The following is a 22,855-nucleotide window of genomic DNA, read 5'->3' on the forward strand; positions in this document are numbered from 1 at the left end:
CTGTGACGCAATTTAGGATATTCACCAATATTTATGTTTTGCTTAAGGTAATCCTCTAAGGAGTACTCTTAAAGATCGAGTAATTGCTCCACAATGCTGATGATTTAAAATTCCTCGGCAATTCTAGAAAGCATAATTCAGAAAAAAAATTAATGTTCTTCCCGTTTCGCCATGCTATAAATTTGTGGTACGTGTTCTCATAACAGTTTTGTGACGAGATATTTCAATAAATTCGCTTTCACTCTGGAAGTCACGGCTCTTCGTAATTTGATTGACTGATTCATTAATTCTTTTAGGTCAGCCTGTATAAGCAGATCTAAAAAATATGAATGAAATGATAAACTACAAATATAGTCTGATAATATTTTGCACATTTTCGAAAGGATTTATTCGGCAAAATTTTGAGATGACGTAATCAATTTTTTGGGGTTGATAAACAGATACATTTTGATTAAAAAGTTAAGATTCTTATAATAACTTCAAAACGTCGGCAAGATTTCAAAGTTTTCAGTTTTGCAATTCTTGATTTAATCAATAAAATAAATTGACTCAGTCATTATTTTTTGAGACACCCCGTATAAGCAAATTCAAAAAATTTAATGTAGTGATAAATCACAAATATTGTCTCATCATACTTTGCACATTTAAGATAGGATATATTCAGCGAAATTGTGAGGTGATGTCAAATTTTTTAGGGAAGATGAAGAAATACATTTTGACAAACCATGCCTTGATAACATCTCCAAGATTTGAAAGCATTCGGTTCTGTAGTCCTTGATTAAATCAATAAAATAAATTCCCGCATTCATTAATTTTTTTGAGTCACCCTGCATAACCAAATCCAAAACATTTGAATGGAATGATAAATCACAAGTATTGTCTCATCATATTTTCTGCATTTTAGACAGGATTTATTCACCAAAAATTTGGGGTGACGTTATAATTTTTTAGGTGGGGTGACCAAATACATTTTGGTCAAAAATTTACCATGCTTATGATAACTTTACAACACCTTCAAGATTTCAAAACATTCGATTTTGTAGCTCCTCAGTAAAACAATAAAATAAATTTACGCATTCATTAATTTTTTGAGTCACCTTGTATATGCAACTCCAAAAAAATTGAATGGAATGATAAATCACAACAAGAGACTCATCATATTTTGTACATTTTAGATAGGATTTATTCAGCAAAATTTTGGGCTGACGTCATAATTTTTTTAGAGGGGACGAGCAAATACATTTAGATCAAAAACTTACCATGCTTATGATAACTTTAAAACATCTTCAAGATTTCAAACCATTCGGTTTTGCAGTTCCTGAGTAAATCAATAAAATAAATTTACGCATTCATTAATTTTTTTGAGTCACCCTGTATATGCAAATCCAAAAAATTGATCTAAAGAGTTTAGACAGTACTTCCCTCGTTGTCGGAAACGTGACGACTGCATGCCTATTATGTTTTTTTCGCATTAGATTTGAAAGCATTCGGTTTTGTAATTCTTGATTAAATCAATAAAATAAATTTGCGCATTCATTAAATTTTTTGAGTCACCCTCTATATCCAAAACCAAAAAATATGAATGGAATGATAAATTACAAGAAGAGACTCATCATATTTTGTATATTTTAGATAGGATTATTCGGCAAAATTTTGAGCTGACGTCATCAATTTTTTGAAGGGGATAAGCAAATATATTTTTACTAAAAATTTATTCTGCTCTTTATAACCTTAAAACATGTGCAAGATTTCAAAGCATTCGGTTTTGTAGTTCCTGATTAACTCAATAAAATAAATTCACGCATTCATTAATTTTTTTGAGTCACCTGTATATGCAAATCGAAAAAATTTGAATGGAATTATAAATCACAAGAAGAGACTCACCATATTTTGTACCTTTTAGATAGGATTTATTCAGCAAAATTTTGGGGTGACGCCATAATTTTTTTAGAGGGGACGACCAAATACATTTTAATCAAAAATTTACCATGCTTATGATAATTTTAAAACATCTTTAAGATTTCAAAGCATTCGGTTTTGTAGTTCCTGAGTAAATCAGTAAAATAAATTTACGCATTCATTAATTTTTTTGAGTCACCCTGTACATGCAAATCCAAAAAACATCAACGGAGTGATAGATCACAGATAGACTCATCATATTTTGTACATTTTAGATCGGATTTATTGCAAACTTTTGAGCTGACGTCATCAAATTTTTGAGGGGATAGCCAAATATATTTTGACTAAAGATTTATGATGCTCTTTATAGCCTTAAAACATCTGCAACATTTCGGAGCATTCGTGTTAGCAGATTCAAAATTAAATTGCAAAATGTTGTTTTATAATTTTGATTTTTTTTCCAAATCGTTTTGGGTAAAAACTCAATTCGGAGTCGTAAACTACATGTGTAGGACTATGTTATTTTATACAATTTAAAACCCATTTACTATGTACAATTTTGAAGTCACGTCATCGCATTAGTGGTGGGGATGATTAGACAAATTTTGGTTAGCGTTTTACCATCTACATTACATTCCTAATATAAATACAAAATTTCACAACAATCGGTCCAGTACTATCGGAGATTATCTGTCTAATAAAAATCGTGACGGCAGACAGACGGACAGACGGACAGACAGACGGAAATGGGAGACCTATTTCTACGTCTAGGGGTCATGAAAGATCGAGAAAACGTAAAAGTAGAGAGTCGGCCAACAGACTCCTTTACAATACTTCCATTGCTTACGCTCGGGAAGTAAAAATACAATAAACGACATTAATGTTTTCTTTTCAGTTTAACTTTCTTTAATACGAACTTTCTGTAAGTCGAACTTTTTTCGATAGCAAGTGACGATTCGACGAGGGGAAGTCGACTATAAGTATTTTATTGATTAAATCAAAAACGACTCATTCCATTTTCTCGAAACTTTGGGAGTATAGTACTATTATTATTGATATTACACTGCGTCTAACCATGGTAAAAGAAGGCAAGGTATGCTACTCCGGTGGATGAATTTTCGTCTGCTTTGCGCACCAGCCACGTAAGGTCACATTGCCTTGAAAACCGTACTCTCTTGTGACAACTTCTAAAGTTGTCAAATGTCAATTTATCAGTGATCTGTGAGGTCATAAAGAAGGTTGAGATTCGGTTCAATTTTTAATCATCAAATTTTATCAATTATCTTCGAAGGTGCTAAGTTGAATCAGATTCTAATAACATGTGTTCAAAATTTGGTATCTTTCGTTGATCGTGAAAATATGAACATGTAACAATCCAGAATTTAAAGTTGGCGGTCATGACATCCACATGACGTCACACAAAATGCGCAAATTTCATACCATGTCTTCTTGTACCATGCATCGATCCAAGTTGATATACGCTTTCTTGCAAAAATGTTAATGTCATGCCAAAATTTTGTAATGGAAGAACTCACTTGAAATAAACACGTAGCACGCTTCTTTACCTTTATTTTAACAATACATACATATCTCTATTTTAACTTATACGGGTTATCATAAAAAAGTATCATTTTTCGAAAAATCCTAATTTATTGTACTGTACTTCAGGGGGGAGCGAAGTTCTTTCGCAATAACCTTCGATCAATTTTTGCATATACCGTCGGTTACCGGTGAGTTTCCAAAATCAAAAATTTCAAGCTATTTAACAATCTTAAAGTACGCAAATTTACCTTAGCACTGGACAAATTCAGAAAAGTAAGTTCGGATTCTTCTCCATTAAGCATGATCGAAACTGTCTCCAATCCTAATGCGTCTGGAAAGAATGTAAATACAGTTAAATTTTGTTTGAACAAAATAAAAATAAATAATTAAAAATATAACTTCGTAGATTATATATAAAATTATGCAACATAACATACATATGAACATAAGCTAAAGATAACTTTGTCCCTATTATTTTTTCCAAACAATTCTCGTATTTATTGATCTTTATGCAACACTAATAATCAACACTTAACCAGGCACTTGGATGCAAAGTTTACAAAAAATGTGAAATCAGCGCGAGTTATAGCAACCACAATTTGTTGCTGAAGATATTCTCAGACGATGTCGACTTCACACAAACGAGTTGCGGTGAATCGAATATTAGTTTTAATAAACACCCAATAAATAAACATACCACAATTTCCTTTAGAATAGGTATAAATAATCGTGTGTAAATAAAATTAGTTTAGTTCTGACTTATATTCTTAAATTCTTGACCCTGCTGCCGTAGTGAGTCCTGAAAACGTTGTTAGGATTGGCCGTGCTGTTGGTAATCGACCTCGTCTACTCAGAATAAAATTTAAATCTGTGGAAATGGCACGTACTGTTCTAAGGAAAAAATCTTCATTATCCAAATCTAAATACAAGCAAGTAATTGTGCGGGATGATAAGACACCAAGGCAGTTGAAACATTTACAAGAACTACGGGAAGAGTTACGTTGTCGTAATGCACATGGTAATAAGTACACTATTAAATATATTCATAACATCCCTCAAATTGTTGAGTCGGTAATAGAAAGTAGTTTAAACTAAGTAAATCCAACAGAACTAAGAATCTGCATATTTATTATCAAAATGTACGTGGTGTTCGATCTAAAGTTAATGAAGTGTATGAATCTTTGACTGACAGTGAGTACGATCTTGTATGTTTCTCTGAGACATGGCTGGATACTTTCGTCAAGAGTACTGAACTTATTCCTTCCAACTATATGGTGTTTCGTGCTGACAGGAATTTTGAAGCTACAAGCCGCACACGGGGAGGGGGAGTACTAATAGGAGTTAAAAACAAATTTGCTGTTACAAAACTTGATTTATCTAATTTTCATAAACCAGCTTTAATTGATGTAGTTGCCTGTAGAATTGCTCTTCAACCTAAAGATCTTAATATTTTTGTTGCTTATTTTCCACCTGATATTACGGCAGCTGAGTTGGAACTCTTCACGGATTCATTCGAAAATATTGTGCAGAACAGTTCTCATATTTTGTTAATTGGTGATTTCAACATGCATAGTTTTACGACAAGAGTAAAAGATTCTAAAGCTCAGCTACTTCACAATATGGTGTCATTTCTGAATTTAAAACAGTTTAATTATATTAGTAATGTAGATGGTCGATATTTAGATTTAGTATTTAGCACCCTTAGGAATTGTGAAATACATCATGATAAATGTCCTCTTACAAAAGAAGACAAGTATCATCCTAGTTTAAGTATTGACTTAAATAGTAAACAAGTTTCCTACAAAAAATTTCCAGTTTACTCTAGAACAAAAAATTACAACTTTAACAGGGCTAACTATCCATCATTGTATACTGCTTTGTTAGGTATTGACTGGTCGTTTTTATGTAATATTCTTGACACAAATCAGGCCTGTGACGCTATGTATCAAACACTACATGCAATTTTTGACGAGCACGTACCGACTTTTAAGTGCAGTAAGTACAAGTACCCTAACTGGTATTCTGCAGAACTGCGACGTTTAATTCAGTTAAAACAAAAACTTTTCAATAAGTATAAATTGCGAAAGTGGGATAAGAGTGTTTATGAGGAATTTTCAACTATTAGACGCATTGTTAAGCAAATAATTCGTCGTGATTTTAGATTATATCTTAAGGCTGTGCAGAACTCGTTAAAGCAGAATCCTAAATACTTTTGGTCATACATTAAGGAAAAAAAGGGTTATACATCTGTACCAGCTCAGGTAGAGTTTTTAGGGGTTTTATATGATAAGCCGTCAGAAATTGTGGATGTTTTTTCAAATTTTTTTAAAAGTACATTTAATCATGTTTCACAGCATTCGTTACACATTCCCAATGATACAATAGCTTGCAGTTACGTATGTTTAGCAAAAGAGATAACGGAAAAAGATCTACTGGAAAGTATCAAAAAACTGAAAAGCAATAAAGTTGCAGGGGTAGATCAAATTCCGAGCTTTTTAATAAAAGATTGTTCTGGTGTCTTAATAAAACCGCTATTACATATTTTCAATCTGTCTCTTAAAAATTGTTGCCTGCCAGACCTTTGGAAAATTGCAAAAATCATACCAATGTTTAAGGGTGGAGAGTCAGCTAAGGTTTGTAATTATCGCCCTATATCGTTATTGTGTAATTTTTCAAAGATGCTTGAATTTATAATTTATAAACAAATTTATTTTCAAATACAAAGTCGACTATCACCTGTTCAGCATGGCTTCACTGCTGGTAGATCCACTAGCACAAACCTCGTTTGCATGTCCCAGAATATTGCTGAGACATTGGACAACAAAAGTCAACTTGACGTCATCTACACCGATCTCGTTAAAGCATTTGATAAGGTAGACCATCAAACATTAATCAATAAGCTTGCGAACATTGGTTTGTGTAACTCATTATTGAATTTCCTTATCTCGTATTTATCGTCGCGAAAAAATTATGTTTTTAATAATGGCTACAAATCAAATTGCTATATTGCATTGTCAGGTATTCCACAAGGATCTACATTAGGACCCTTATTATTTTCATTATATGTTAATGATGTAGTAACTGTATTTAAACACTCTCAGGTTCTCATGTTTGCAGATGACATAAAAATATTTCGCAAAATCGTAAGTTTTCCTGACAGTTTGTTACTCCAAGAGGATGTCAATAACTTTTTCAACTGGTGTAAAGATAATTACTTTTCAATTAATATTGACAAATGCAAGATTGTTACGTACAGTTTATGCAAAACACCTGTTATCTTTAACTATACAATTAGTGGCAATGCGATATCGAGATGTTCAACTGTTAAGGATTTAGGAGTGTTATTTGACAATCAATTTTCGTTTAATTTTCATATAGAATACTTAGTTTCAAAGTGTATAAAAATGTCAGGTTTTATTTTGAGAAACTGTAAAAGTTTTAGTGATATTCAAGCACTTGTTACTCTTTTCTTTGCATTGGTACGTTCTAACGTACAATATTGCTGCGTTGCGTGGTTCCCTTATTACAACAAACAAATTATATTACTTGAAAGTGTGCAACGGAAATTTTTAAAACATTTGTATTACAAAGATGTTGGAACCTGGCCAAAGAGAGGATATTCTTACACATTGTTGCTGCAAAAATTTAACTTTGATACACTCAATAATGGCAGAATATTAGCAGTTTTAACTTTTTTGTATAAATTACTTAATAATCACATAGACTGTAGTTCACTGTTGTCAAAGTTAAACTTTCATGTACCGAGAGTTAACTGTAGATACGCTGTAACACTATATTGTCCTAGACCTCGCACAAACATTGGCAGAAGAGCTCCAGTATATTTATTTTGTCATTACTTAAATATGGTTGAAAGTTCTAGTGATTCGTGGGATATTTACTGCAGCTCTTTGTCGGAGTTGCGTTCACATGTGCGTCGTCGATTTCAAGTGTGTATGTAGATAGTGAGATATGCTCTATAATTTTTCTATTGTTTTATTTTTTATTTTCTATTAGAAGGTAAATGGTGGGATACATATTTTGTTTATTTTTCTATTGTACTATCTCTATAATTGATAGTTTCTTTATTGAATGTAATTTACTTTACTTTATTTTTCTTTTTATGTGGTATGCTAAACGTGATTTTTATTTTTATTTTTTGCTATATATTACTATTTTTGTTTTCTTTTATTTTTATTTTGTTTAATTGGAAATTGTCCAGTAAGTGGAATATTTGTTCTGTTGGACAATAAATTATATTATTATTATTATTATTATTATTATTAAATTCGACCAGATCGATTACTTTATTCTCCTAGACAAACTGCGCCAATTTGGCTTCTCTGAGTCATTACTTAAACTATTCAAGTCGTACCTTATTGGTAGAGTGCAGTCAGTACGATATCGTAACTTCTATTCAGAAATATATTCACCGACATCTGGAGTTCCTCAGGGATCTAATTTGGGACCACTTTTGTTCTTATTGTTCATTAACGACATTGTTAAACATATATCTTCTGAAAAGTTGTTAATTGCAGATGACTTGAAATTGTTTTTTGAAATTAACACTATTGATGATTGTAGGATTTTTCAAACCAACATTAATATAGTGAACCAAGAGTTATAAGGTTATATGGCCATCATAAAATCATCCCATTGTGTCGAAGTTAACCGGTAAGCTTAGTGCGAACCACACAAAGGGGGTATTTATTTGCGGTCAACTACTTTTATGATGGCCATATAACCTTATAGGTCTTGGTTCACTATACTATAGTCGAGTGGTGCAACACTAATCGTTTATCACTAAATAAAAAGAAATGTTTTGTAGTTTCGTATACTAAAAAACAGGAACCTATTATCTTCAATTATAATATCGATGCAGTTACCCTAAATCGTGGAGAAAAGTATAAAGACCTTGGAATCACCTTTGACAGTAGGCTAATGTTTAATGATCATATAACAGAAATAGTGTCAAAAGCTTACAGGATGTATGGTTTCATTTACAGAAATTGTAATGATTTTCTCAACATCTCTACTCTTTGCAATAACAAAATAGACTGTATAATTCTCTTAGATAAAATTCGTTTCGTTGTACCTCGTGTTTATTCTCGACAGTTTTTAACATTTTACTCATTAGCAACCAGAACAAATGTGTTACGTAGATCACTTATAATTCTCATGTGTGAACTATTTAATCATATATCTAAATTTTGCGACATAAATGCTGATAGTTTAGGTACTGTTATTCAAACCATTTATAAAGTCTACTGTAATAAATAATTTATTTTGTCTTTTGCTCCGATCATAATATTATAGTTGAACCATTAATTAAAAGTTGCGTTTTAGGATTAAGTTTTCACTTGTGACTTATTTTTTTAAATTTTATTTGAGTTAATATTTTATACATATATATATTTTTTTCTCTTTTCCTTTTTCTTTGTATTTACTGCACTACTTCATAATTATTGTTAATTTTTTTCCCTGTGACTGGGTGTATTATTACCTGTTGGGAATAAAGTATTATTATTAAATGGAAATATCGTACAGTAAATTATAAAAATTTGTCGAACGTTGTTTCGACAGAACTTCCTTCGCTCCTGAAATACAATGATAATTTTTTTGAGTCACCCTGTATACGCAAATACAAAAAATATTAATGGAATGATAAATCACACGTACAGACTCATCAGATTTTGTAAATTTTAGATAGGATTAATTCAGCAAAATTTTGGGCTGACCTTATCAATTATTTAGGGGAGATGAGCAAATACATTTGGATGAAAAATTTACCATGCTTTAAAACATCTCTAAGATTTCGAAGCATTCGGTTTTGTAGTTCCTGATTAAATCAATAAAATAAATGTACGCATTCATAAATTTTTTGTCACCCTGTATACGTAAATCCAAAAAATATGAATGGAATGATAAATTAGAAGTACAGACTCATCATATTTTAGAGAGGATTTATTCTGCAAACTTTTGAGGTGACGTCATCAATTTTTTGGAGGGAACAAGTAAATGTATTTTGAATAAAAACTTATCATGGTTATCATAACTGTAAACCATATGCAAGATTTCAAAGCATTCGGTTTTGCAGATTCCAAATTAAATGTCAAAATGTTGTGTCCTAATTTTGATTTTTTTCCAAAAATCTGGACGTTTCGGATAAAATCTCAATTCGGAGTCATAAACTACATGTAAAAGAGTATGTTATTTGATACAATTTAAAACCCATTTACTATGTACAATTTTGAAGTGACGTCATCACATTAGTGGTGGGGATGATTACACAAATTTTGGTTAGCGTTTTACTATCTACATGATATACCTAATGTAAATACAAAATTTGACAACAATCGGTCCAGTACTTTCGGAGATTATCTCTCTAATAAAAATACGGGACAGCAGACAGACAGACAGACAGACAGACAGACGGACAGACAGAGGAACAGAGAGACGGACGGACAGAAAGACGGACAGAAAGACGGGCAGACGGACAGACAGACACAAACGGGAAACCTATTTCTTCGTCTTCTAGGGGTCATGATAGGTCGAGAAAATGCAAAAGTAAAGGGTCGGCCGACGAACTCGATTACAATACTTCCTTTGCTTACGCTCGGGACGTAAAAATATTATAAAGTGTTGAGTTTTGCTTCAATAAACCTTTTTTTTAAGTACAAACGTCCCAAATTTTAACTGGCGGAGTCGGTAGGATACTGGGAGTTTTCAATCGTGAAAAACTTCACTTTTAAGTGTTCACCCGATATTCAACGAGTATACTACAATATCGAAGTACAGAAAGTGTACGCGAATACGGCCTTTCTGCCTACGAAAGGGTTCCATATACTTGCTGTATCTACAAGAACTCATAAAGAGGATTGCACCCTTGTTGTAAGTGTCAGAAGTCCTTTTACTCATATACCGCAAATAGTAAAAGTCCCCAAGTAATTTTTCCAGAAATTCTTAATTAACCCCTAATTTTCTTTCTGTTTCGTTTTCTTTATAATAAAATCACAAGAGTTCATACTGACATGATTCCAATTTTTAATGGCAAGTCCACAGAATTGAGCTTCTTTATAGAAACTCTGGACAAGATTACATGCCAATTCTATGTCAATGTAAACGCTGATAATTTTCAGAATTAGTTGTTATTTTCTACATTCATTAATAAAGCCGGATTTATAGTTATTTCGCATACGCAAACGGGCCCGGATGACGCAACGGAAGAAAGTTCAACATCAGGTTTTGCTAACATGCATTTATAGTAACTCCGCATCCGGAAGCAGGTCCGAAACCGACGCAAATTCTTGCGGTGCTTAAGAGGATTCCTTCCGTATTTTTCTTATGGGAGATTCAATACATCTACCCGAACAAATATCTAGCGAACCATCAACAATATTGACTAAAATTTTATATGTATGTAATGTTCTTAATATTCTCAACAGAACGGATTTAGAAAAATTTTAATTTTCGTTCGGTATCACTTCGAAATTAAGGCCATAATTAGACCAAATATCATAGGTTTAGCTTTAAGGCTTTAACAATCGAAAAGTAGTAATTTGCAAAAACGGTCGTGGAGATACTATGTTTAAAATTAGTTTGCTGAAAATTGGAACTTAAAATTTTAATAAATAATTGAGTATTTAAGACGTAACGATTAACTACCTGAAATTTCTTCGTCTTATTTTGATTTACAACAGACCATCAGAATTAGCCGCCATTTGTGTCTGGGTTCATTTATGGCAATCCCTTCTAGGATCCGGACAGTTGGGTTTTTGTAATTGGAAGAGATTACTGTGCAGGTAAATACACAATAAGTTTCTGTGTTCTGAGAATAAATAATATCCTTGCAAATTACTGGTACAAATTTAACTGTTTGTTCGGTCATGTCACCACGCCATTTACTCGTTGAATTTTGTCTAGTGCTGTGTGTCTTGTCTTGTGTTCTTTTTTTTTTCGTATATTTTATTTCGTTGGATTTTAAACAAAACAGTCTTTTTTAAGACTACAACTAACTTGCTTTTTATTAGAGTGAGGTAAGTTATCGAAATTAAGACACTTAAAAAATTTGTTTTGACAGCATAATTTGTGTTATACAGTGCGGTATAATTTGAAAATTATTATTTTTAATTGTTTTGTTCCGAACACTTTTAATTTATTTATTTATATATTTAAGTCTCCTGGATACGATTTAATACTTTTTATTATGGCAAGAGGCAACACTTCCAGAAAACGATTGTCTTCCACGAAAAGGAATCGAGGAAATGCCACCGCACTTCAAAGATGGCGAGATTCTCAGGTAAATGTTATAATTATTTAGTGTTGTAATAAAGCGTACGTAATTTAATTAATTTTAGAAGAATAAGGCTGGAACGACTGCTGCAACTGTTCAGGATTCCACTGCAGATGTTTTGCCTTCCACTACTGGAAATTGTTCAGAATCGGTTGATATCTCTGAAGAAGTTATTACTAATTTTCAAAATGATACTAGTCCGATCCGTATTGGTGAGTTTCAGTTCTAGTGACATCCATAAAATTATCGACCATAAAATTATCGACACTTTCTTTTAAAAATTAATTATAGAACTTTTTCGTTAAAAATTAAAAAAAAAAATTACCAAACAGTGCTTTATAATCACAGCGTTTTTAAAGCAGATTTTTTTTATTTCAGAAATATTGGAAGGAAATCGGATTGTAAATCTAAAGCATCTCTTCGAAAGTTTAACAACAATATGTAGGCATGGCTCTAGGTTTGGTTGTACTTTTGGAAATTTAAAAATAGTAAAAGAAATCAGAAAAGGGCTGCGAGATGTGTTTGGATACATTTTCTTTATGCAATCAGCCCTCCGAGAAAGGTGGAGATTTAAATGTGGCAGCCGTAAATGGCATTATGTCCATTGGCGGAGGATTTTATAATCTAGAGGAATTTTTAGCATGTCTTGATGTTCCAGCAAAAGCTGCGAAAGAGGAAGCGGAGTACGCCCAACAAATCGGTTCCATAGATGATAATGGCACCCCTTTGGTCCCAGTTGTAGCTGACGGTTGCTGGTCCAAAAGGTCATATAGAAATAATTACAGCGCACTATCTGGTGCTGCAGCTATTGTTGGACAGCATACAGGCAAAGTTCTGTATATTGACGTAAGGAACAAATTTTGCTCCTATTGTTCGAAAGCAAATTCCGAGAGAATCAAAGACCACATTTGTAGCAAATCATTATGGTAGCTCAACTAGCATGGAGTCTGAGATTTTGTTACAAGGATTTAAATTAAGCGAAGAAATGTACGGCATAAAATATAATATTTTAATCGGGGATGGAGATAGCAGTACTTACAAAAAAATTGTTGAGTCTCGGCCTTACAATGATTTGAGTGTGGAAAAAATTGAATGCCGGAATCACTTACTAAGAAATTTTGTTAATAAGCTAAAAAATCTTGTGACAAATACGGCCTACCTACTTAAAGACAGAAAACTTCTTGAAAAAAAGATCATGCGGATGCGAACAGGCATAAAGATGGCAATTAAATATCGCAAAATGGAAAAACAAAAAGTAGAAGCTGCACTTTCTCTACGAAAAGACATATTAAATGTACCCTACCATGTTTTTCAGTGCCATGAGAATTGTGCGACGTATTTTTGCAACCGTAAAGACGAAGAAAGTGAACTGGGGACAATATCAGAAGATCTTTACTTCCCGAGCGTAAGCAAAGGAAGTATTGTAATCGAGTCCGTCGGCCGACTCTCTACTTTTACGTTTTCTCGATATCTCATGACCCCTAGAAGACGAAGAAATAGGTCTCCCATTTCCGTCTGTCTGTCCGTCTGTCTGTCCGTCTGTCCGTCCGTCTGTCCGTCCGTCTGTCCGTCCGTCTGTCCGTCTGTCCGTCTGCCGTCCCGGATTTTTATTAGACAGATAATCTCCGAAAGTACTCGACCGATTGTTGTGAAATTTTGTACTTATATTAAGAATATCATGTAGATGGTAAAACGCTAACCAAAATTTGTCTAATCATCCCCACCACTAATGCGATGACGTCACTTCAAAATTGTACATAGTAAATGGGTTTTCAATTGTATAAAATAACATAGTCCCACACATGTAGTTTACAACTCCGAATTGACTTTTCACCCGAAACGTCCAGATTTTTGGAAAAAAAATCAAAATTATAAAACAACATTTTGAAATTTAATTTTTAATCTGCTAACCAGAATGCTTTGAAATGTTGCAGATGTTTTAAGGCTATAAAGAGCATCATAAATCTTTAGTCAAAAAATATTTGCTTATCCCCTCCAAAAACTTGATGACGTCAGCTCAAAAGTTTGCCAAATAAATCCTATGTAAAATGTACAAAATATGACGAGTCTGTGCTTGTGATATATCACTCCATTCATATTTTTTGGATTTGCATATACAGGGTGACTAAAAAAATTAATGAATGCGTAAATTTATTTTACTGATTTACTCAGGAACTACAAAACCGAATGCTGTGAAATCTTGAAGGTGTTTTAAAGTTATCATAAGCATGGTAAGTTTTTGATCAAAATGTATTTGCTCATCCCCCCTAAAAAATTTATGACGTCGCCACAAAATTTTGCCGAATAAATCCTATCTAAAATGTACAAAATATGGTGAGTCTCTTCTTGTCATTTATCATTCCATTCAAATCTTTTCGATTTCCATATACAGGGTGACTCAAAAAAATTAATAAATGCGTGAATTTATTTTATTGAGTTAATCAGGAACTACAAAACCGAATGCTTTGAAATCTTGCAGATGTTTTAAAGGCACACTAAAGTTAAAATTGTTTTTGTTTTTATTTGCTTAACCTTGAGATTTTGTATTGTTATCGTATTATTATACGAAGGATGCAACGGCAGCTCTTATTTTTAGTTTTATTTCCCTGAAACAGCGGTCTTTAGTTGAACGTGTGACGTCATCTGTTACACGGGCGGCGCGAAGCATAATACGGCGATACAATTCATCTCAAGTTCTCTCTCGGTTAATTATTCATTAAATCAAGATTACCTATTCGTATCTGCATTTACAACTTTATTTACTTTTATTTACTTATACTGTGTATTTTATATATGGTAAGTAAGATTATTTTGTTGAAAATGTGGTAAATGTAGTGTTGCAGTTGCATTGACTCATCATCAATATGGTTTGTTGCTGTGTTGTGGGATGTTCAAATAATCCAAAAAGAGACAAGAATTTTTCATTCCACGCCTTTCCTGATAAAAATAAGTATCCCGAAATTTATAAAACATGGTTAGTCAAAATTAAACGTCAGAATTTTTTGCCAAATAAGTATACCCGCATTTGTTCTTTGCACTTTACGGAAGATGATTACGAAAATTCTTTGAAGAAAAAGTTAATGCCGAACATGAAAACGTTGCCATTATTAAAAAACACTGCCGTCCCGTCATTGTTTTTAACAGGCAAATCTACTCCACCTTCCACTAAAATACGAAGAGTTTCAAATTATTTGCGAAAAAAAGAATTAAAAGAAATGTATAGTTCAAATAATAAAGAAATAGCAAGCACTTCAAGTACTTCAACCACTAATAGGACTAGTAAACATCAGTCTCAGACAATGTGTAGAAAGATTGCATATAAAGAAGTGTATAGTTCTTCAGACTCTGAAATGAGCGAACTAAATGATATAGAAAGTAATAATAATAGTAGTGTAGACATTGGTATACAGTGTGAAATCGGCTTAGAAATATTTAAAAATTATGTCACAAACAAACAAAAAAATGATCTTGATGCATCTTTTCATGAAGCTGAATGGAGTGATAGTGATGACAGTTCGGATAGCATTGATGAAAAAAGTTCTGAAGGAACCGATTTGGATATGGACAAAAAAGAACTAGACGTTACTGCAAATGATAATATTGTTTCTTTGAACGATTGCATAGTTTTAACTTTTGGACAGAATATTTTACAATTATTTAAAATTTGTCATATTTGTGGAAAACGCGTAAGTGCAGTGACCCATTCAAAACGAGGATCAATGGTAATCATAAAAACTGTTTGCGTAGCTGAACATATTTTTATCTGGCGCTCTCAGCCTATAGAGAATAAATTTTCTGTAGGAACAATAAAACTGTGCGCTGCCATTTATTCTACAGGTCTGAGTTTTGAAAATTTTACAATGTTTGCCAAGCCTATGGGATTATTAACCGTTAGTGCTACAACATTTTATTCAGTAGTTCGGCGTTTTGTAGGACCTGTCATACGCCAGGTTTTCAGTGAGCAAAAGAGTGCAATATTTGCTTCCCTAAAATCGGAGAAAAATGTAGAAACAAGAATTAGCGGAGATGGGCAATACGATTCGCCTGGTTTTTGTGCCAAATACGCCACATATTCAATAATGGACCTGAATACAACAAAAGTTATAGACTTTATGGTCGTTCAAAAAGGTATGGTTACAGGCGATTTAGAAAAGGCGGCATGTGACAAAATTCTCCATAAATTAATTCATGAAGATTTAAAAATCAGTGTATTTTTGTCAGACAGACATCGAGGCATCCGACATTTATTACGTACTAAGTATTCGGAACTCAATCACCAGTTTGACGTATGGCATATGGCAAAGAATTTGGCGAAAAAAATCAAAACTGTAGAAAAGAAGGCTCCTCTTCTGGCCGCTTGGAAGTCAAGCATCGTCAATCACCTATGGTGGGCAGCACAAACTTGTGGTGGTGATCCAGATTTACTTATAGAAAAATTCTTGTCGGTTCTACACCATATCTGTAATATCCATTCGTGGGAGGGCAACAGGTTTACAGCGTGTCAACATGAACCTATAGCCGAAGAAGATGCAAGAGATGTAGCATGGCTATCGCCTAAATCCAACGATTTTACTATGCTGAAATCTATTGTTGACAATAAGCAGTTTCTATGTGATTTACGCCATGTAAATTTATATTGCCATACAGGCGCCTTAGAATCGTATCATAATGAGCGATTAAAGTACTTGCCAAAAAGAAGTCATTTCTCTTATGATGGTATGGTTTTGCGAGGTATGTTAGCAATATTGGACCATAATTTTAACGTATCGAAAGACGTTGTTAGCGACTCTCAAAAGTATTCGAAGATCTCGGGAAAATGGGTGTATCGTAAGATATACAGGAAAAAAAATTATGACTGGAGACAAGATCTCGTAAAAAATGTCTGCAGTTTGGCAAGGGGTGACTACGTTGTCGATGTTGATCAACAAGCGGAATACGCTGGAATGGTACCTGAAAATATTGCACCAGTTAGTAAACCGTCTTTAGATACCACCCGACAACAATATTACTCAAGATTTGGCTCTACTCCTGTTTAGAAAAATCTATGATACTATAGTACTATTCAGTACTAAAAATTGTTATAAAAGTTTATTGTTTATTTTTCTCAAAATTCGCCATGTTAAAGTTACATTTTTAGTTTTCCAAAATTATAACTTTTGTCACTTATTTATTATTTAAATAAAAGATAAATACACGTATAACATGTTCATTTTATTCGTAAATTAGAAGTACACTTTGTCTAATCAAAATAATTGGCATCTTCTCCTTGCGTTGGTATAAATCCAGTGTAATTATTGTCAGCTTCCGGGTATTCTTCTCTAATTTTTTGGATAACACATGAAGGAATGATTTTTCGATTGTGTTTACCTAAAGGAACCCACCCATTTATCCAATAAACAAATTGCTTATAAGCAATATGTCGCCATAAATTATTTGTGGTCTCTTTCAGTCTTTCTTTCTCGTAGGAAGAGGCATGCAATAACAAATGATAACGAGCAGCCGTGAGAGTGTCAATATTTAGGACAACTTTTTCAAAAGATGAATGTAACGTAATGCAATCACAGCTACCCATAACAGTGCAAATTTGTTCGAAATCGTTGCAACAAATACTCTCCATATCCGTCTGCATTTGGACACAAAAACCGCAACTGCACCACAACGGATTTCCTGTTCTTCCTTTAAATTTGTCTATATCTCCCGGATTCTTCTTCTCCAGATTTGTTTGGGAATATCGGGGCTCAAATGAGTAAGGACAAACACCTTCCATTTTAAGAACTTTGTCAATAATGTCGGTTGTTCGTATCGCGCGCGTATAATGCGACCGCAGCAGCTAGTCTGGTGTGTAACAGATGACGTCACGCAAGATTTTAAAATCGCTGTATCTCGGAACTCCTTCGTCAAAATAATACACAACTTGCGGGAGCCGAATCGGTATTTACGCTGCTACATATTGCGACTAAAAACGAAAAATCGATTTTTTTAACTTTAGTGTGCCTTTAAGGTTGTAAAGAGCATAATAAATGTTTAGTCAAAATATTTTTGCTTATCCCCTCCAAAAAATTGATGACGTCAGCTCGAAAGTTTGCCGAATAAATCCTATCTAAACTGTACAAAATATGATGAGTCTGTACTTGTAATTTATCACTCCATTCATATTTATTGATTTACTCAGGAACTACAAAACCGAATGCTTTGAAATCTTGAAGGTGTTTTAAAGTTATCATAAGCATGGTAAGTTTTTGATCAAAATGTATTTGCTCATCCCCCCTAAAAAATTTATGACGTCACCACAAAATTTTGCTAAATAAATCCTATCTAAAATGTACAAAATATGATGAGTCTTTTCTTGTGATTTATCATTCCATTCATAGTTTTTAGATTTGCATATACAGGGTGACCCAAAAAAATTAATGAATGGGTAAATGTGTTTTATTGATTTAATCAGGAACTCCAGAACCGAATGTTTTGAAATCTTGCAAATGTTTTAAGGTTATAAAGAGCATAATAAATTTTTAGTCAAAATATATTTGGTTATCTTCTACAAAAAACTGATGACGTCAGCTCAAAAGTTTGCCGAATAAATCCTATCTAGAATATACAAAATAAAAGGCAAACAAAATGTAAACACAGATGCCCCGTCACGTATTAAGATAGAAAAAACCCATAACCAACCTATAAATCAGAATCAGAATCGAGAGAAATTATGATTGGGGGGTATGTCTTCATATGGTTCATTACCCCATTAAACGCTTCCAATCATCCCTGATCAGCCGTTCACCATGTCTAATAAAATTTTGCCATTTGTCTGCATCTACTGTAGCAAGAGCCTCCCGCCATACGGACTGCACAACACCAATAGCGCCACCGTGTTCACGAATATGTTTATTCTAATATAATTTACACTGTCCCCACGCCAGTTCAATTGGATTATACTGACAGTGGTATAGTAGCTGTCACAATAACCTGAACGCCTCAAGTGCTCAATAAACCCCTAACCACAGCTTATAGATGCCATAAATGGGGCCGAATGGCGTATAGCATTCAGTTAGTACTTAAATAAGAGATATGCTGTGTCCAAACAGTGGGGAGTAATAAAAATTACAACCATCCTAATCACTTCAATGAGTGGCAGCACGACCGCGCCCCAGGCAGCATTCAGTCTAATTTGACGGCCACAATAGGAATATTGACAAATAAGTGCATAATTCCTCTTGCTTTCGTCACTACCATAGCATTTACCCTAGACATATTTATAAATCTGTTCTTTTATGATATCTGCTGGGTGCTTTTAAGTTGTTCTTCTAACATCTCCACCCCGTAAGAACATGATCTATCATAAACTCAAATCCGTAAGGTTGTAACCACTCCCTAGTGTAAATTTTAAAAAATTATTCAGTGTAAATCTGTCTTTTAGTAACCTGGTGACATGCCTGGTGACCTGTCAATATAATGTCAGTTCATTCATGTATTCGTGATCGTTATTACCAGTACGCGGAAATTTATCTTACGTATGCAATTCCCCAGTTGAAGCAAGGTGTGTTTTACGGCGAGTACCGGGGACGCTTTGATCTGGTCCACAAGGTCGTAGCCAGTGAGTCTCTAGAAGTGTTTACAGCTAGTAAAAAAACTACTTCTATATTACTATATTACTTCAAATAATAATACTCGGTGCCCTTATTAATTTTTCAACCACAGGACACAGATTTATGATCGTGAAATGTTATATTATGTTGATATAGTCCAAAAGAAATTTGTAATCAAAGTATCGACGCGGCAGCACTGGATCGAGCGTCTGAGACATTATTCCGCCCGTTGGTTATTACTTATTACGTTAGATTTCATTGCAATTCTTGCACTCCTGCACAAGTTATTTCATAATTATCATTGTAACTTGTCGAAATATTTTAAAAATTGATAAACAATTTTCAATAAAAACACGATAACCTGAGTCTTCATGGTAATTATAATACAAGAGCAACGATAAATAGAAACGTGTTTTATCATTCATCTGCAGAAAGAAGAATGCCACCTGCTGTAATTAAGACTTGCAGTCGATACGTTTACGAATTACAATAAAACGAACCCAAAAATATTGTGGTCACGAATGAAATCAGATATTGGGCTGGTAAAAAAACAAGGTGAATTGATTTATTTATTGTTGCTGCTTCATAAAAATCGCTTTACAGATGGGGAATAACTGAATACCTAATTCATAATTTGTTTAAATTATTGTACATGAGTGTACGTGATATATGTGTGGCTAACCATGATATGATTTAACTCGAAGGACCAGCTCTCCCAACTGAAAAAATCAATCTTGCTAGCAACACCAAAATTGTCTATAAAGGGTAGATAACTGTTCACCTTAATTAGTCGCAACAGATGATCAATTTTTCATCAAAAAAATGACACACCAAGAAGTCTTTAATGTTATGTTTAATAACTCTAATTTGGTACTACTAATTATTTACAAAGTGTACTATTTGGTTGAAGGTGATAGGCCTGGCTATGGGGGAAGAGGATATCTTTTAAAGTTGGAGCTGATTTGGACCTCATGGACCAACTTTATCAAAGTGAGAACTGGCCAAAAGGGATTATAGTAAAAAAAATTATTTTTTTTCGACCCAAGCACGGAAAATTCTCATAATTCTGATACTGTATCGCAAGTAGCACATGACTATCAAATGACAGTAATGCTTTTAAATGTGCAGGGTTTAAATAATAAATATAATGAATTACAAGTTATGCTAGATAAATTTAATGTCGATGTCTTTTGTGTAAGTGAACATTGGTTGATGTTAGATGAATTGCTGTCATGTACTTTTAATAACTATAGAATTGTAAATGGTTTCAGTCGACAAAAGTATAGTAGAGGAGGAGTTTGCCTTTATGCAAAAACTAATTTTAATTTAAATCCAGTCACATTTAACACATGTGTCGAAAAAGACTTTGAAATATCCATATCTAATATACAGGATAAACATAACGATTATAATATTTATATAATAGTAGTGTATAGAACACCAGATAGTAATTTAAACCTGTTCATTAACAAACTCCGTGATTTACTCAGGCAATTATCAGATAAAAAAAAATACGAAATTATTGTCAGTGGTGACTTTAATGTAGACTTTTTATGTGATCGTAGTAAAGCCCCCCCAAAAAATTTATGACGTCATCTTAAAATTTTGCCGAATTTCTAACCAAAATGTGCAAAATATGATTAGTTTTTAGGTGTGATTTATCACTGTGGTCATATTTTTTAGATTTGCATAAGACTGATTCTACAAAAATGGGAATTTTCAAAAGACCACCAATGATTGTCCTTATGTAACATAAATATTATCTTCAAGTTTGTTTACAACAAAAGATCATACATGAAGTGACACCGGCAAATGATAAATAGTTGATAAAATATGCTATTAAGTTTATAGAAACATTTTTAAAACATAAAATTCTCAGTTCCCTGGTTTGTCCTCACCCTGTAAATTGACATGTGGTGTGTCATAAAATAAGTAGCATTGCTGCTAATTCAAGTATTGTGGCACATACTTAATTAATATTAGTTAAAATTTGATTTTAAGACCCACCACTGACCCGGAAATGACCGGCATTCAACCAAGACTTCTATCATTACGGGTACTAAGACCAAGTAATGATATGCATTGATTAGATTAACAGAACAACTTTCGAGATTCTAGAATTACAGCATACAAATTAGTCTGCTATTATTCTCTAATCTCACCACATCCCCAAAAGTCTAGCGTAACTACCGATCATTTATCCGCGCATCACTTGGAAAGTGACCTACACTACTTTGACCTACTGGTGCTAATCTAATCTGACTGACATGATCAGACTGTTCAAGAAACTTACGAACAATATGACATGTTCCTAACAAAACAGCTTTTTGAATTTTGATAATTATTGAATCATTCAAATGCAAAGACTTTAAATTCTCAACTAAGCTATTTGGAACTACACCTACATTAGAGATAACTAGGGGTAGAATTGAAATTTTTTTAAGATTCAACATGGATTTCATTTCTATCGATAATTGTAGATATTTTGAAATCTTCGTGTGGTATGTTTGAATAATGTTGTTTGTGTTAGGAATAGCAATGTCAATGAGAATGGCTTCGTTCGTGTGTTTTTTGATAAGTATGATGTCTGGTCTGTTAGCTGTAATGTTTAAGTCTGTAAGTATTGTGCAATCCCAGTATAATTTGTATTTGTTATTTTCAAGGAACGGAGATGGAATGTAAGTGTAATAGGGTGTCGTATCTTCGATTAAGTTCATAAGTGTTGCTAATTCTTTGTGGATGATTTTGGCGACGTTGTCGTGTCTAGCTTTGTAGTCAGTTTGTGCTAGGATGCTGCAGGAAGAGATTATGTGCTAGATCGTTTCAGGTTTTGCTTTGCAGAGGCGACAGCAGTCGTTTCTTATGTTCGGATCTTTGATGATGTATTTTTTGTAATTCTTGGTATTGATTACTTGGTCTTGAATAGCAAACACAAATCCTTCTGTTTCGGCATATTTGAATTGATATTTATTATTTTTTTTGTTTTTAACCAACGTGAAACAGGGTCCACCGGTTTTATTTCTCAGTTCCCTGGTCGACAATATTTAATTTTTATTACAATATCACGTTACTTTTGCGAAGATATCAATTAGAAAGTTTGGACCAACTTGATGTATATTTGGCGCGTGTTAGCAATTTGACGATGAACTTTCAATATCTGTTATTAAATAAAAAAGTGTTTTTCGTCAGTGAACGCGTATGGTTTCAGTCAAATTATTATCAGTTTCCTGGTAAGTATTTATTTAACACTTGTCAATTTTGAAAACTTTATGTTTTTCATAAATCAATTAAACACTTGGTACAAAACTCTTGTGCAAATGTTGTACTACATACGAAATTATTAAAAGCTTTTTTTACATGATAAAGACAAAATTCTCAGTTCCCTGTTCTCAGTTTCCTGGGCCACAAAACGAGAGAGAACGGAAACAGCCAACTTATTATTCGAAACAAAAATCTAAACAAACAACAGCAAATGAGTGCGCTATAGAAAATATACCATCGACATCAAGTTCATCTACAACAACATTTGGAATTGTCACTT

General features: G+C 33.3%; 1 protein-coding gene across 1 annotated transcript in view; it reads right to left on the minus strand.

The window, feature by feature from the left end:
- The window catches only part of LOC135135279 (GTP-binding protein REM 1), a 245,018-nt gene that overhangs the window by 122,255 nt on the left and 99,908 nt on the right, over positions 1-22,855 (minus strand). Inside the window, exon 3 of the mRNA XM_064064306.1 lies at positions 3,690-3,772. Coding sequence (XP_063920376.1) covers positions 3,690-3,772 — 83 coding nt within the window. The remainder of the gene's footprint in view (positions 1-3,689; positions 3,773-22,855) is intronic.

This window comes from Zophobas morio, unplaced genomic scaffold, assembly GCF_036711695.1.
Source record: "Zophobas morio isolate AGI-343-1 ecotype UQ-CSIRO unplaced genomic scaffold, CSIRO_AGI_Zmor_V1 ptg000024l, whole genome shotgun sequence".
In the NCBI taxonomy this organism is placed as follows: Eukaryota; Metazoa; Arthropoda; class Insecta; order Coleoptera; family Tenebrionidae; genus Zophobas; species Zophobas morio.